General features: G+C 32.6%; 1 protein-coding gene across 2 annotated transcripts in view; it reads left to right on the top strand.

Moving 5' to 3' along the window:
- The window catches only part of ODR4 (odr-4 GPCR localization factor homolog), a 40605-nt gene that overhangs the window by 8204 nt on the left and 14333 nt on the right, over positions 1-18068 (top strand). For both annotated transcript variants that reach the window (XM_055319338.1, XM_055319339.1), the window contains exons 5-13: positions 895-990; positions 3464-3570; positions 4643-4679; positions 5478-5618; positions 6760-6855; positions 7736-7804; positions 11650-11778; positions 12476-12566; positions 17833-18018. In XM_055319338.1, the coding sequence (XP_055175313.1) occupies positions 895-990; positions 3464-3570; positions 4643-4679; positions 5478-5618; positions 6760-6855; positions 7736-7804; positions 11650-11778; positions 12476-12566; positions 17833-18018 (952 nt within the window). The remainder of the gene's footprint in view (positions 1-894; positions 991-3463; positions 3571-4642; positions 4680-5477; positions 5619-6759; positions 6856-7735; positions 7805-11649; positions 11779-12475; positions 12567-17832; positions 18019-18068) is intronic.

The raw sequence follows: 18068 nt of genomic DNA, 5'->3' as shown, positions 1-18068 counted from the left end.
AAGAAAAATTGGAAATAACATTCATACTCAATATAATAAACAGATATAAAAAATTGAAGTAAACATAAAATATAGGAAACAAAGGATTTTTAAGTCAGACTCCTTCTCTTCAAATCCCAGGCTTTAGTATTCTTCTTTGTAGGTATACAGAGTTAGTTGAGAACCACTTCTTCCCTTAACTTCCAGACCATCACATACCAGTAATCATAACACAGGCTTGTGCGGTAAGTTCCATGGGAAAACAACACCAAAGTCCTGTGGGACCTGGAAGATCAAAGTATCAGGGAAGGCAGCTTCCTTAAGGTGACTTTGAAGTATTCAACAGAGTTCAGACACATAGAAGGATAAGGGAAAGTCAGTTCATGCTGAGGCAGCAGCCTGAATGAAGGTGTAGAGTTAGCCAGATATGTGTATGGAGAAGAGTGAGGACTTCCTAATATTTCAGGGGAAGTAATATCAAATGAGGCTCTGAATATCAGATAGCTAGATTTTAGAGAGTCTGAAATACCAGTAGTAGATACATTTATATATTATTTAGGTGACAGTAGAAGCCATTGAAAATATTTTAGAAGATATTTCAGTCTGTGATCTCATGAGAAAGGGATTTATTGATGTAGCTAAAGAGTGTCATTATTAATAGTATTAAATGGCTTTAGTTATAAAGGCCAAAAATTAAGGACAGTCTAGGAAGATTGTGTACATAATGATGCCCCATTCATCATGGTTATCAACTATTTCTCAGTATTTTAACCTGTTTTTCAAAGCTCCCACCTCAGTGCTAGGTATATAGTTGGAACTCAGTATTTACTGATTTAATTTTTAGCTTATCAAACACAAAGGATTTCATATAATGCCAAATGCTTATGTTAACTAATACTATATTTCTATTTTTAGGTGTCCAGAATGCTACCAGGGGGACTTTTAGTTCTTGGAGTATTTATCATTACAACTTTAGAAATGGGAAATGATTGTCAAAATGCCCTGCGTAGAGTAAGTCTGAAATATCAGAAATTCTTAATATGATCAGTGACTTTTTTTTTTTTTTTGAAGTGTGCTCCATGCTGGGCATGGGCTCACAACTCTGAGATCAAGATCTGAGCTAAGATCGAGAGTCGGATGCTTAACTGACTGAACCACCCAGGTGCCTCAAAGTTATATCTTATTTTAATTGATTATACTATGTACAGTGATCCTAAGCATACTTAGATTAGCATTCCGTAATTATGCTGGGATTAAGTTGAAATAGCTTTTTCCATCCAACTGCTTGGTATTTTGAGTGTAAAAAAAAAGTCAATATTTCTATTTTCAATCAAAGCTATATATTTTTAAATAACTTTAAGTTTAAAGATAAGTTATTACTGGAGCACCTGAGTGGCTCTGTGGTTGAGCATCTGCCTTTGGCTCAGGTCGTGATCCTGGGGTCCTGGGATCAAATCCCACATCAGGCTCCCATAGGGAGCCTTTTTCTCCCTCTGCCTTATGTCTCTGCCTCTCTCCCCATGTCTCTCATGAATAAATAGATAAAGTCTTTAAAAAGAAAGATAATTTTATACTATTATGAGACAAATTATAGTGGTTTTAACAATTTTTCTTGTACAATAGCAATATTCTGCTAGAACTTCCTTCTAGTTCAAAGTGATTGGTATAATGTGAAAGTGATAGATATGTGATTCTTCACCTGTTCAATTTTCTCAAGATCCTGAGAGTAAAACATAATCAGATACTTATTCTTTATTCCTGGGCAGAGTATCTATCATTAGTCCCCTCCTGTATGTTTTACTCCCATATCAGTAAATTGGGTAACAACATAGTCTGTAAATAAATATGAAGGTCTACAAGCTGTTTCCCCTTAAGCCCAAATCTAAAGCAAACTTTGTGCAGGCAACTTTCATCTTTTTTTTAATACTCAGGATCCAGATGAGCCTTCAAAAAGTTCTTTCCCACCCCAAGAGAGAGGGGGGACCCATAATCTTGAGAAGTGCAAAACCCCACAGAATCAAAAAAATTTTCTAGTAAAAAAGTCTGTAGCTCATAAGAATCATAGTTGCTATAGATTCTTCCAGTTTTGTAACCTTTCCTGTCAAATGTCCCACATCAAATCTTTGCTATTTGTGCCTGTCAAATGTCCCACATCAAATCTTTGCAATTTGTGCCTAAGGGAGAAAGGGAAGAAAATGGAGATATTCCCCTCCCCTGGCAAGTTACTCAACTTTCTGCTCTTTTTTCCATTGTAAATAAATGTACCTTTTACAATTGTTCAACTTCTTTGACATTTTGAAATATAATCTAAATGTGTATGTGCTTAATCACGATGGTTGTAAATCCTTTTGTGATTGGGACTGGATTGAAGAAGGTGAATATGGGCTCAGTGCTAGAGAGATACAGTTGGTCCTTTTATCTTTTCCTTTTGCTTTTGTATCATTTTATTCCTAAGAGGCAAATAAGACTTTAGAAAGGCTGTATTTCAGGCCTTATTGAGTTTCCATTTTCTGACTTTTTTTCCACTGCCCATAGTGAGGAACTTTGTAAGAAGTAACCTTACAAAACTAGTGTCTCCCGTAAGGTCATTGTTGAGAACTTTGTTATGTTACATACTATCACCTTTGAAGAAATTTCTTTTGATGTTATTATCAAGAAAGTTATGTCTCTTCTCATCAGTTGTATTCAGTTTATGGACAATGTGAATTAGGTAACAGATTAGGTTTGGCTGTGTACACTATTGTTAGGAAGTTTAGAATTTATGACCCTTGGAATGCCTGGAGGGCTCAGTGGTTGAGCATCCGCCTTTGGCTCAGATCCTGATCCCGGGGTCCGGGATCAAGTCCCACATTGGGCTCCTTGCTGGGAGCCTGCTTCTCCCTCTGCCTCTGTCTCTGCCTCTCTCTCTGTGTCTCTCATGAATAAATAAAATCTTTAAAAGTTTATGACCCTCCACTCATATCAAATATGCATTTGTATAATTCTTATTTCTGGCATAAATGTATGTCACTATTTCTGATTTTCTTATTTTCAATTTATATTATTAGTATATTTTATGTGTATATAGTGCCTTACATTTTTTTGTGACATTTAAATAAATCTCAAGTGGGTGGCATGCTTCATTTTTATAGGTTAAATATCACTTGTCATTTTTCATTCTAATTAAAATAGTCTTTGTTCTGTACTTTTAAACTTAAATGCTAATTGCCCAAAAATAATTTCTCATGTCCAGCAGATTGATGACAGTGATTTGTATTTTTATATTTAAAAATCAAATTTTATAGATTTCTGAAAATGGAATCCAAAAGGTTAATAAATCAGTTTCACTTTTTTTTCTTTTTTGAAGAAAACAAAATTTAATGATGGAATCATAGAATTTTAAAACGAATTAGGAGCTTAGGGACATTATAATTATCTTTTTCCTTGCACTCACTTTTGTTCTCTTATTTTGTATTAAGGTAATGTGTGTTTTCCTCCCTTTCAGCTAATATTTGCTATGGAAAAATCTTTGAATAAAAGGAGACTCTGGAATTTCACAGAAGAAGAGATCTCAGAAAGAGTGACACTTCACATTTGCTCTTCTACAAAAAAGTATCTTTTATTTAGGTGTTTATGTTTTAAACTATATGATATCAAAATAATGTTCCTGCAAGTTTTTTTTCCCATTTACTTATATTTTAAAAACAAGCATAATTTGGAAGTTTTTCCTGTAAATAACACATAATTAGGACTGCCAATAATAGTAGTAATAATAATGGTTTTTAATCATGTCTCAGGATTGTTAAAGAGTTTGAGAAAGATGGCAAGGACTGGGGATTTTGAACTCTTTACCAGCTAACTGCCCCTGTCCATTGAAGCTCAGTAGATCCTCTGCTGAGTGGTAGATGCCTGACAATGCAGGCAAAGTAATGCTTTTATCTTGTTGAATTTTCACCTCCAATTCAAAATGTCCAATTAAAGCACAGATGTATTGAGCTGGACAGTGTAGGACATCCAAGAAATTTTTTTGTCTTTAGCCAAGAACAAGTGACACTGGAAGCCTCCTTAGGGCCTCCTTAGCTGCTTTCCTCTGTATCTTGCCAGGGCAAGAGTATCTCCTGAGCAAGAGGCAGCCATACCAAGGGAGCGAAGCAGTGTAAGGGCCCAGTAAATTAGGCCTTGCAAAAGATAAATTGAAGAAGAGACCATTCCTACAGAAGCTGAGCTGGTAACTCCTTTGGTATTTAAAAGTTCCATGTACAGGCGCTTTGACCCAATAAACATTTTCAGTCTTGACTCCATTCAAAACAGCACCTCTATTTTTATAGAGGGTGTGTATTTGAGGGAAATTTTGCAAGTGTTTCCATTCTATTCATTGTGATTAGCAGGATTTTAAGCAATAGGGAATAGTTAAAGCACCACAAGTATTACAGTCAGAACAATTTTTGTGTACATGTATTAGTCTATGCAAAGTGTGAATATATATATGTTTATTTACAAGATGTACATGTATTTGTGCAAACATGTAAATATATGTGTATATATATCTTTATATGAAGTGGTATGATTTTGTAAAAACCCTTAGATGCATGCACTTTATTTTTATTTTTTGATGACTTATTTTCTTTTGATTATCAAAAATTACTTCTCTTTCTTTGGTTATTTCTGTCCTTAATCAGTAAAGAATAGTTTGTCGGACTTATGATATCCGTGATCCAAAGGTAAGAAAAATTGCTTTTTAAAAGATTTGTATTGCAAAAAAAAAAAAATTGTATTGCAAAGTATTTTTAAAATTTCAGTTATTTAGTTTTAATAATTTTTAGAGCTTTCATTTCCTATAGGTGTCCAAAACCACCTGCAGTTTTTTAAAATTTTGAAATGTGATTAATTTCATTACAAGCAAGGATATTTTTTTTTGTTCAAATATTTTTATTAAGCTCCCCCTACCTATTTATGCATTTAGTATTATATTTGAGAGGCTGGTAGTAGTAAAAGCATCTGGGCCTTTGGTAGTTAGTTGCGTAGTTAAGTAAGCCATCTACTAGCAGAATCCATACTAATGTTTTGCTAAGTTGTCTAAAAGCAATGTGAAAAAAAGTAACTTTGCAGTGTAGTGTTAGCAAGGATAGGACAGAAAGGAGAATATCTGGCACCTGATAGTTGCTCAGTGATTATTTGCCCCACACAAAAGCTTCTAATTTGATACTGTTGAAGCTACAGATAAGAACCAGAGGACTTGTCAGAATTCTACATGAACTGTCTGATTCTTTTCAACCTACCTCTGGGGGATGGAGCTGCCAAGGCTGCCTGGGATGTATTGAAGGGTAGTGAATTTAATGCATGCTTTATTTCTATTTAGTTTTAACTTATTGCCCTTTGATGAGAGAAGTTGACCAAAATATATTAGGTATCAGCTTGTGTGAGTTAATTAGGTTGTACGTTTTATAGTATTTTATTGACCCACGTATTTTACCTGAATCACGTTATTTTATGTTTTTCCACCTTCCCCACTGCTAAAGAGTTCAGCAAAACCAGCAGATTGGAAGTACCAAAATGGACTGTCAACCTCATGGCTTCCGTTAGAGTGTACAGTTCATGTTAATATTCACATCCCGCTGTCTACCACCTCTGTCAGCTATACGCTGGAGAAAAATACAAAGGTATCAGGGCAAAATGAATTCTCCTTAGTCATTGTTGAATAGATGATCTGCTTTTATTCTGGTTGTCTATGCCGTTTTATAATCCTCAAAAATCACATGCTAATTATAATATTATGGGTGACTAATTTATTACCGCAAGCAAATTAGAAATTTAAAGATAGGACAGCATCATAATACTAATGTATTAGCATGATAGGTACTTCATAGATATTTGTTGATTAACATGTAGCTAAGTACATTGTAAAACATCATTACATTAAATATATAAAAAAGGTATACTGTTTGGTCTTTCTTTTCTTTGATTTTATTTTCTCCTTTCTACTCCTTTTTCGTATTTCTGTACATTCTTTTGTTCATATCTCATTTCTCTTCTGCTGGAGCTTGCTTATTTTTTTTCTCCTTAATATATATGTTTTTGAGGTTCTTTCTCTTTTCTCACTTTCTTTTAATATAATGGGAATTACTGAATTTTATTTGACTTTGGTCATGTAGTTAGTTATTAAGCCTCCCAAGTGTGTAATACAATGTTAGTTTAGGATAAAGATTAGAGAAACTTATTAAATATGGCTAAGTTGCCAAACTTGGGGATATCCTTTTTTTTTTTTTTTTTTTTGTTTATGAAACTGAATAAAAGCACAGCATGGAGAATATAGTCAGTGATATTGTTAATAGTGTTGTGGTGACAGATGATAGCTATACTTGTGAGCATACTATAAATAAAGTAGATCACTGTGTTGTACACTTGAAACTAATGTAACATTGTGGGTCAACTATATGCAAAAATTAAAAAAAAATTTAATTTTATTTATTCATGAGAGACACACACAGAGAGAGACAGACATAGGCAGAGAGAGAAGCAGGCTCTATGCAGGGAGCCTGATGTGGGACTCGATCCTGGGACTTCAGGATCACAGCCTGGGCGGAAGGCAGATGCTCAACCACTGAGCCACCCAGGCGTCCCGCAAAATTTTTTTTAAATACATGAAGAAAAAATGGCAAAATGTTAACTCAAGAAATAAATACCACCTTACTGATTACCACATTAACATTTCAGTGTATTAGGTGGAAAAAACTGGACCCTAGGGAGTTTAATAGAGGTGGCATTATATCTGAAAGATATCCATGTTGTGTTCCTTTTAAGAACGGACTTGTTCGCTGGGCTAAGCAAATAGAAAATGGCGTTTATTTGATTAATGGACAAGTTAAAGACGAAGATTGTGACCTCTTAGAAGGACAGGTGAGTTGAAAGAAAATCATTTTTCTAATGAAATTATATGTGCTTAAGGAAAAATAAAAGATGACTTTTCTGTCATCTTTTCTGTAGTTCTCACCTTCATGAAAACAGTTCCCATCTATTTCTTATTTTTTTAATTTCTAAGGTCTTTTAAAAGTAAAGGGCAAATGTTTTTTTTTTTTTCCAGAAAATGCTAAGAGATTATTTTTAATTAATTGGGATCCTGAAATCTGAAGAAGGGAGTGTGTGTCAACTAAATTCTATTTCCAAATTGCAAACTGCTTGCTTAAAACTACTTTGATAGCAGTTTAAAGACCAAGTTTGGCCATTTTCTAGAAGGCATCTTTATAGGCTTTTTAAATAGCTTTGATCTATCTGAAGACGAACTTTGGTAATCTCTTTAGTGCAAGGGTCAGTGAACTTTGTAAAAAACCAAGTAGTGGTTTAGACTTTGTGGGCCGCATGATCTCTAGCAACTATTCAGCTGTTAGTGTAGCATGAAAGCAGCCACAGATGATATGTAAATGAATGATCTTGATTATGTTCTGTAAAACTTATTTACAAAGACTAGAAGTAGTCTGGATTTGACCTATAGGCTATAGTTTGCTAATCCTTGCTTTACAGGAATAAAAGTAGGGAATTAAAGGTTTTTAAGAGTACACACTGATTGATAGACAATATACAAAGTAATAAATATATATATATATATATATATATATATATATATATATATATAAAGCCAATATAAAACAAATAACAAGACTTTCTTTTCTTCTAAGTTGATTAATATATGTAGGACAGTTCCTAAATTGTCTTTTGTATTCCACGCCAGTGTCAGTATTTGAGGTTTTTTTAAATTTTATGTTGTTTTTTTTTTTCCTAGAAAAAATCTTCGAGAGGAAATGTTCAAGCAGCTAGTCATTCTTTTGATGTCAAAGTGCTAACACAGTTGGTAAATATTTTAAAATACTACTTATCTAAAATACATTATTTCTCAGAGTAACTATAATGAAATTGTTTTGGTATTTATATTTATATTTTATATTTATATTTATAATTAAAGTCAAAGAATTTTAGAGATGTAAAGTGTAAAAATGTCCAGTTCTAGGAAATTTATTTCCAAGAAACATTTTAATAAGACCTAGTTTGGTTTTTTGCCTGAAGGCTATTAAAATTTTAGCATCAAATAGAGAGTAATTTAAAAATATATGTAATTTTTAAAAATATATAACATCTAATATATACATATGTACGTGTATATGTGTGTAATATTTTAGGATGTAGTTTTTATGAGCAGAGTTGTAGTTCTTAACTTAAAAAGATGTGTGCACAATTGTGCCAAGAGTTGTCATATACTAAATTTTGAAGTATATACCTTCTCTAGGTAAAAATCACACGTTACCAGCAATTTTTATATTCTTATATAGTTGTTTTAAATTACACACCTTTTCAGAATTGAAATTTGGCTATCTTGAAGAATAAAAAATTAAAACCACTAATTATTCCTAAAAGTATGCATGCAGAACAGAATATTTTTCATTGTATTTTTAAAAAATTATTATTCATGAGAGACACAGAGGGATTGGCAGAGACATGGGCAGAGGGAGAAGCAGACTCCCAGTGGGGAGCCTGATGTGGGACTCAATCCCAGAACTCCAGGATTTCGCCCCGAGCGCAAGGCAGACCACTCAACCACTGAGCCACCCAAGCGTCCCTTATTGTATATTTTTATACAGATATAAATACTGCATATTTTTTTAATTGCGTATAATAGACTTAAAAGTAATTTTGCATAGGAGAATGTTTTAATTTCTTCTCTGTGTTTAACAGTATTTACTAAATTGTCATTGGACTTAATTCCACTCAAAATGAGTTCTCAATTTCTCTCTTAATGTCTTTGAGTTTAGAAGTATCCTTTATTTTAAAGCTATTCTTGTACCTATATGCTTTTTACTAGATATGGTTATGTGACCTCTTGGTTTTTTAAATAATTTACTTAAAATTATTTTAGTGATAAAATTGGAGTTGGTAGATGTGTGCACTGTGGGAATATAGAGAAGAAAGAATATTATGAGAGATGATTTATTGTTATAGTATTTAATATTATAAATATACAGTATAATAAAATTACAAAAATGCATTATATGTATATAAATGTATAAAAATGTATATAGATATTATACTGTATAAAAATCATACAGTATAATATCTTTTTATCAATCATTCCACTGGTCAGCCAGTTGGAAACTTTAAAATGACTAATATATAATAAGTAGTAAATATTTTTCCTACTCAACCTCCCTTAAGTCTTGTTGATTCTTCCTTTGCAGTGTTAGCTCATCTTTTATTTTCCTTATAGTCTTACTGCTACTAGTCTTACAGCATTATTATTTTATCTGTATTATTTTAAGTAACTCTTAACTGGTCTCTCTCCATCCATTCATTTCCTGTCCAAAGTTATTCTTTTCTGAAAATCCTGATACCTTTGTTTGTATATATCTTGGAATATCTTCTATATTTCCAATTTATCCTGCATGTAACCTCAAATTATCCTATCTGAATCACAGTTTGCATCCATTCACTTGTTACTTACTTATTAGTTTTTCCAGAAAGTATTTATTGAGCATGTATAAGAGTTAGGCACTGATTGTGTTAATCACCTTGTTTAAAAGTCCTTAAGTGCTGTATACTGACAACTTAGAAAAGTCTAATTTAAGTTTCTTCATAGCCTCAGGGTGCCTGTTCATTAATATCATACTTATTGTTTTAGATCTTTGCTTTCTATGCCTTTAAAATCATGTTTATTTTCTGGCGATGTGTCTTGCCAGTACCATCTTTTCTTTGTCATTCAGTCAGTCAGAATCCTATCTGCACTTTAAGATCTACCCCAAACGCTACCACTTCTGTAGCTTCTTTTGGTCATCATAACCAGAGGGATCTTTTCTTCTCCAAAATAACCATATCATTGTCGCAGAAATTCTTCCATATATGACCAAGTTAGGTTCCCAGAGCCTCTTTGTTAGCTAGTTGTTCCTAAGTCCAAAGAAACCAAAAGGAGTTGACATTTGTAGAACACAGGTACATTTCCACCAGAAAGAAGTCAATCCTTGTATCTTTTGAAAACTCTCCATGTGGGGATCCCTGGGTAGCACAGCAGTTTGGCGCCTGCCTTTGGCCCAGGGTGCGATCCTGGAGACCCGGGATCGAATCCCACGTCGGGCTCCTGGTGCATGGAGCCTGCTTCTCCCTCTGCCTATGTCTCTGCCCCACCCCCCCTCTCTGTGACTGTCATAAAAAAAAAAAAAAACTCTCCATGTGTTTTTGGAAAATAGTGCCCTAATTTATACATACATACTATAAATGTGTTATATGTCATAAAACATATGTTAGATATTAAATATATAAAATAAAATATGTAGTGGATAAAGGAAGCCCACCTTATTGATACATTGATGATCCCTACAAGTATGATACAAGTATCATAGGAAGCTTATTTCAGATACAGTATGAGCATTATTACCCTGCTGCTTGGTTTGAAAAGACATTTTTTAAAAAGACTTGGAGCCTCTTGAACTGTTTGGTCTGTGACTGATTTCTTACCAATAAGACCTTTGCTGTGTTTAAGTTTAAATTATTAAAAACACACACAAGAAAACCAAACTAGCTTTGGCTGAATTACATTAGACATTGACTGTTCATGTGCTTTCAGTAGCTACATATTCAAGCCTTTCTGCTTCTTTACCATTTTTCTTCCTCAGTTCCTGATTATTCTTTATTACAGAGGCACATATAGCAATATTCAAAGTTTCATGATTTGTTTTTGTTCTTCAGAATTGACCCTATTTATTCCAAGTATACTTAGAATTTTTATCTTTACTGTGTCTCATTTGGGGGTATTCTTTTTTATTTATTTATTTATTTATTTATTTATTTATTTATTTATTTATTTATTTATTTATTTTCTTTTTGGGGTATCCTATTTTAAAATCACAATTTTTGTTCCCATTGTGATTTTATAGGCTTCCAGTAGTACTTTCACTGTTTTAATGCTCTACTTGTTTTGGCATTTATTAAAATAATAAGGTTAAAAATATCTGTGAAACATCTCAAAATTAAGCACGAATTAACATTCTTTAGATTATGGAAAAATGAGATTGTAAGATAGAAGTGACCACTTAAAACCACAGTTGGTTGCCTTTTTGTTGACAAAAGGCAATTTTTCTGGTGGCAACCACAGTTGACTTGCCTTTTTGTTGCAGGGGAGCACATAGCATTACTTTTAGCCTATGGAAGTTAAGAGTCAAAAGTGTATAATTAAGTGAGTGTCTTTATACTGCTTATCATTTTAGCAAATTTATCACAACCTCTGTATTCCAATGATTTTTTTGTGCAAATCTTATATTACATACCATATATGTCTTACTAGATGGAAGATATAGTAGATATATATGTCTTCTTTACACATCTTTTCATCGTAACAATACTTAACTGAGTAATCTGCAAATAATATGTTTTTAGTGTATGTGTTAAATAAATAATGTTATTTTAGGTAGTCATGTTAGAAAAAAATTAGATGTAGTTGTGTTTAACTTTAGACTGCTTTTAAAATACTCAGAAAGTAATATATAACTTAGGAAGAATATGGAGGCCTTTTAAGAATTTATGGGAAATATTTTCAAACATTTGGTTCAGTCAAAAATTCTATCTTGCTTCATGAAGTGGGTTATAAAATGTTTAAATGTTTCACATAGTTAATAATTGTTGGCTACTAGAACCTAAATAGATTTTGTTTTTCAGCTTCTGAATTCGGACCACAGATCCACAGCCACAGTCCAGATATGCAGTGGCTCTGTAAACCTTAAGGGTGCTGTGAAATGCAGAGCCTATGTTCATAGCAATAAACCCAAGGTTAAAGATGCTGTGCAGGTACAAAAGCAATAACTGGTATATGAAAAACAGAAGCATGTTAATGTAACTACTCAAAAATGCTAAATTTTTTTTTCAATCTCAGATTTCATAATTATTAATTTGATTTTAACTGATAATCAAATCCCAAACTATTGGCTATTCCATATATACACTGTAATTGGTCCCAAGATTTTCATATGCAGGGTATCTATTTTAAAATGCCTTTTTTGAATTGGTATTATACAAATTTATCCAGTGCTCCAGAGTCTGTGATACATTAGTGCATTTGAAATCATTCCTTTGGAAGGAAATAAAACTTTTTAAATAACAGGAAAAGTATTCATTCTAAGTTTTATTAGGTAGGATTCTATAATCTGGGTAATTCAGAAATTTTAAAAATGATGACTGGTACTTTGGTCATAGTTACACATTTCCTAATTTGGAACACTAACATTATTTGTTTAAGTGGAAAATTTCATTCATTTATTTGGTTTAAATTATTTAAATGAAGGTTAGGTGAATTTGCCATTTAACTGTTCGTGTGTCAGTAAGCATGTTAAATAAATGGATATTAAAAAATGGAATGATGTACCAGTTATTTTGGTGGACATGATTATATAGGAAAGTCAATTGTGTTGGGGGAGGGTGGTAATAAAATAGTACAAATTTAAAGTAATGAGTTTTGTTTCTTATTGTAGTCTTTGTTTTTTCATAGGCAATGAAGAGAGATATATTGAATACAGTTGCAGATCGTTGTGAAATGCTATTTGAAGATCTGCTTTTGAATGAAATTCCAGAAAAAAAAGTTATGAGTATAAAATTAAGAACATTTTTTGCATGTGTTGAATTGATAAAAATAATAGGATATCAAAATGTAGTAAATATGTTATCTTTTATAACTACCCATATCTATGTTTTATAATAACATGACATCTTTTAATCTTCATTGTCATAGTGAATGACAACTTTTCAGTTGCTCCCCCCAAAAAATGTTTGGAACACCTTATAACAACAAATTTGTCAGTATTTAACAGTCATAGGGAGGGCATGAATGTCTGCCAGAATGGATAAACTGTGTTCATATTTTGTTTTATTTTATTCTATTTTATTTTTATTTTTAAGATTTTTTTTACTTATTTGAAAGAGCACAAGCAGGAGGAGCAGCAGAGGGAGAGGGAGAAGCAGGCTCCCCACTAAGCAGGGAGCCTGATGTGGGGCTAACCCTAACACAGGACCCTGAGACCATGACCTGAGCTGTAGATAGCCACTTAACCAGCTGAGCCACCTAGGTGCCCCTTTGTTAATATTTTAAAGGTTTATTTTAAAAATTAATATCTGAGATTTTTAAGAAAATTATTGAAAATAAAAATATTAGTGTTAAGTATTATATAATAAATTTTTAATAGGTATTAATTTGTGGTATATACGCAATTGATCTATTCATACTACATTTTTCTAAATTTTTCTTAATTTATATACTCAATATTACTCTGGCATACTTTATTAGATTTTTAAAAAGCCTGGCTCATGTCTTACCTTTTTATAATTGTTCCATTTCAAGAAGTATAAACTATACCATTTCTGAAATTTGTATTAATAATAGTTTTTACTCAAGTTATAGCATTGAATACGCTTTTCAAAGTTACACATTTTTCTCTGTTCTACCATTCAGGTATGAGTACATTTGCAATTCACAGTTGAATATGTACATAATAGAAACATATATATTTGCTTGTTAAGGGAATATTTTTATGTTTATAGGAAAAACTCTTCTTGTAGTACTGCTGATAGCTAGTATATTAGGTTTGGTGGCCTAGTCAGTCTTTTTTATATTCCTAGTATGATACATTAGCGGAATTGCCAGATTTAACATTTGTCCTTCCTGTACTCACAAATAACCCTGAAGCTCCATTTACTAATAGTGTGTAGTTTTACTGAGACGTGAATTTGAATCTTCTATGCAGCATTTGGATTGAGATTTTTGTTTTAGGAAGTATGTAAAACCTGGCCAGTTAGTCACCCAGTCAGCCTATCAACCTCATGTCAGGGTGGCCTTGTTTTTACCACTTAACTTAGTGTATGAAATAACTCTAGTGGTGCTAAACATTACTTCACTTTCTGAGTAATAGTATGTGCTACAACTGAACTGTTAATTTTAGGATTTTCGGGGACATGGGGATGCATTTACCATTAATGCCAAAGATCTACTCTATTACACACATTAGTTAGATACTCTGTTTCATCTAACAATGCTTCGTAAACTGGTATTGTATGACTGTTTTGGTATTAATTTATATTAAGTAGGCTAGTATTTTGAAATTTTTGCTGATGGTGAAGCAGTAAAATGACTTCTCACAGCAGTTGTGATATTTATACATTAAATGTATTAGAGGTTAACATCATCATCTAATGTTATCCTAAATTTTTTTAAAAAGTTTTCACTGGTAATTGAGTAGCCTTTGAGGCCTGCGTGAAGAGAATGGGCAGTGTAGTTTGTTGGAAAAAGAGGACTGATGTACTTGGGTTCTGTGTCTACTTTGCCACTAGCGGGGAGTCACTTTGGACCAATGATTGAGTCTGCCCAAGCATCCATTGTCTTATCTAGAAAATAGGAATTACAGTAGTTACTCTTTGAGATTGTGAGATTTAAAAAGATAATGTTTGTAAAGCCCCTAATACAAATTGGTAAGCTATATGTTCAGTAAGTGGTAGTTACTATTTTATTGGAGATAATAAAGAGAATTACTTGATAGTTGTCTTTAAAATTTCCTAACTTTAATTTTTGGGAAGTATATTATATTTCAAAAAGAAAGCAATATAAATTTATATATTTTTAAACTTTGCTAACAGGAGATTTATTTCAGCAACGTTAGTTGATCTTAAGATACCACGATCAAAGAATAAATTGCAAGTGTAATAATACAAATAAACATACATTTAAAAAAATATTTTATGTATTTATTCATGAGAGACAGAGAGAGGCAAAGACGTAGGCAGAAGGAGAAGCAGGCTCCTTGCAAGGAGCCCGATGTGGGACTCGATCCTGGGACTCCAGGATCACGCCCTGTGTCAAAGGCAGACACTCAACCGCTGAGCCACCCAGGCATCCCTTTTTTTTAAATGTACATTTTGAAGTTGAACGTATATACTCCAAATTGTTAGATTTTAGATTTAGTCTTCGTTTTACTTTAGCTTATCTTTCTTATATACTGGTAAGATTTTATAGATTTGTAGTATGGTAAAATGTAGCATGTATGCCATGAAATTAAGCTGAACTAGAATATTTTTGCATGCCTAAGGAAGTCTGCAAAGGGCATATTAACTTTACTTACTTAATCTTTAAAATAAACATAGTCTTTAAACAAAATAAAATAAATAAAATAAAATAAAATAAAATAAAATAAAATAAATAAAATAAACATAGTCTTTGAATTCTGGCTATCCAGATGAAAGAACTTTAGTAGTTAATGACAAAAATATAAGAAGTCCAATCATTCCTTTAACTTATTGTGGTCTTCCCCTTCTCAGATTCCCCTTAAGTATTCCAGAGCTTCATTATTCGCCTTCAGCCTACATTCAGTCTTACCCAACTTACTCTCAACAGATGATCTACTCATTGTGAAAATTGAGGTCTCTTACCTTCTTCCATTCCTACATTCATATCCATCCATACCTCTTGTGCTCAAAGAACACTTATATTCCTCTGCCTTTGGTCGTGGCTTTGTTCTCTGGATGGCACTTCTGTTTGCTTCATACAAATGTCTTTCATCTTTTAAGAATTAACTCAGATACCAACTATTCTACACAATTTTCTATAATACAGTAGTATGATTTAGGATTCTATTTGTAACTAGTAAAACAATTTTTTTTAATTTTTAAAAAATATCATTATTTGAGAACTTAATGTAATCAGTATATTCGGTTACTTAAAAACAATCATGTTAAGTGTATCATACAGATGCAAATGGTTAACATATAGTGTTTTTTAGTGGATGATGTATATTCTGCTTTTATTTTTACAAAAAAACACAATTCTTAAATTGCCTTGAATTTTTTACTCTGTTTTGGACTTACTCAAATAATGTTTAACTAGATGATCTGCTGTGGGAATATTCCTAACGGATTCTTAGAATACTTTGTGACAAGTATGTTTTTTAAAAAGGTCTTCCCAGGACTCCTGGGTGGCTCAGTTGGTTAAGCGTCTGCTTTTGGCATAGGTCATGATCCTGGGGTCCTGGATTGAAGCCCCGCATCTTCCTGCTCAGTGGGAAGCCTGCTTCTCCCTCTCCCTCTGCTTGTGTTCTCTTGTGCATGCTCTGTCAAATAAATAAAATCTTTAAAATAAATAAATAAATAAATAAATAAATAAATAAAATAAATAAATAAATAATCTTCCCATTTTTAAGCTCAGACCAATCAGAAACTTGGTTCTATTTAGATACTAAGTGGCTAATTTAACTTTTTAATTTGAAATTTTTAAGTTTTTTTAATGAGTAATTTAAAATTACTGTAACTAATGCTTTAACATTTTATTTATTTGAGACAGAGTGTGCCACACAGCACAAAGTAGGGGGAGGGGCAGTGAGAGAGAAAGGAGCATAGGGAGAGGAAGAAGCTAATTCCCCACTGAGCAGGGAGCCTGATGCAGGGCTAGAATCTAGGGCCCAGAGATCATGACCTGAGCCGAATGCAGACACTTAACTGATTGAGCCACCAAGGCATCGCAACATTTGATTTTATGTCAAGCATGTTTTATTTCTTTTTCAGGCAAACTAGAATTAATGCAGTTTGAAATAGTTTTAAAATTTTGCATGCTAATTACACATACATATTGTAGCCATCTTTGAAAGTTTTGAACTTGTTTTAAGAAACTGTAGCCCAAAATAAAATACATTCCTAATTTCAATGTGTGGGCAATATACATGCTACAGTAAAAGTTGCAGGAATATAATTTTACAGCTAGGAGGCAGTCTGATCAAAGAGAAATTTTTTTTTCCTAGTTCTCATATGACAACAGATAAGCAGAATCTGGCAGGAACACAGAATTTAAGTCATAGCATTTTCTGTGACAAGGCATTCTTCATCATCTTCAGTTTGTAGTCATATAAAGCTACCACTAGTTTCTTGACAAGGAAATATAGATTGCTTTTAAAGTAAGCCCTAGTTTTCTGCTTGATCTGTGCATTGGTACCTTATTTAATCATACCCATTGCTGAAAGAGGTGATTCTTTACACAAAATCTCTGTCTTTGTTAATAGTTCAATAGAATTGATGTTGTTAAACCAAACAATAATTGTGTGTTTATGTAGAACAGTGACAGTATTAGAAATTGGGGAAAATATATTTTACTTTGTGACTATTCAAAGAATGAAACATTTATTGTTTATTTAGATCCATATTATTTTTTCTAAAGATAATTTAAGACTGTTTACAAAAAGGTACTACAATCTAACAAGATAAAAAATGTTAGCAATAGGAATGAGGCAAAGGGAAAATGAAAAAGCAAGATGGAGTTGGTAGTAAGACTAGTATACAAAACATGTATCTTAATGCCCTACACATGCTTGAAATGGGGGCTAGATCTGATAAGATAAAGTCAGTGGTAAGATTAGTGCAAAAGGTGTGCAGTTATGTCCTGTACACTTGATATAGATGGGCCACTAATTTGACTCTAAACTTGCATAAAGAAGAGAAATATTTACAAAATGCAGTGCTTGTATGGTTAAACAAGAAAAACAACAATATTGGAGATCAGGAACAAAATTCTCCTAGTTATTCCTTCATAGGATAGTGGATAATATAAGAATATATAACTTACAAAAAACAATATCCTTACTTACATTGAAGGCAATGGTTAAGTTTATATTTCATAGGAATATCATTTAGGCCCTTGCAGAGACCAGGAGTATTGAGGTAAAGCAGAATTCAGTAAGAGCAATTTTGTATCTGATCAATTAGAAAATGAAAAGATCCTTTAGGTTTTATTTTTATTAGTGTATATTTCACGCAAATATATCACTGATGCTAGTGACAGACCTATCTAAATATTGATAATGTTTCTCCTCCTTTTAGATTCTGAAAAAGAGTTTCACATCCTCCCTCACCGAGTTTTTGTCCCCATTCCGGGATCTACTGTAATGTTATGTGATTATAAATTTGGTGATGAGTCAGCTGAAGAAATGAGAGACCATTTCATAGAGATGTTAGATCATATGATTCAAATAGAAGATTTGGAAATTGCAGAGGAAATAAACACAGGTAATTATATGATGTGACTTGAGAACCTGATTAGACTTTTGCTTAGATGA

The sequence above is a fragment of the Nyctereutes procyonoides genome, unplaced genomic scaffold, assembly GCF_905146905.1.
Source record: "Nyctereutes procyonoides isolate TBG_1078 unplaced genomic scaffold, NYPRO_anot_genome, whole genome shotgun sequence".
NCBI lineage: Eukaryota > Metazoa > Chordata > Mammalia > Carnivora > Canidae > Nyctereutes > Nyctereutes procyonoides.
The sequence above is the reverse complement of the archived record's forward strand: the minus strand, read 5'-3'. Positions and strand labels throughout refer to the sequence as shown.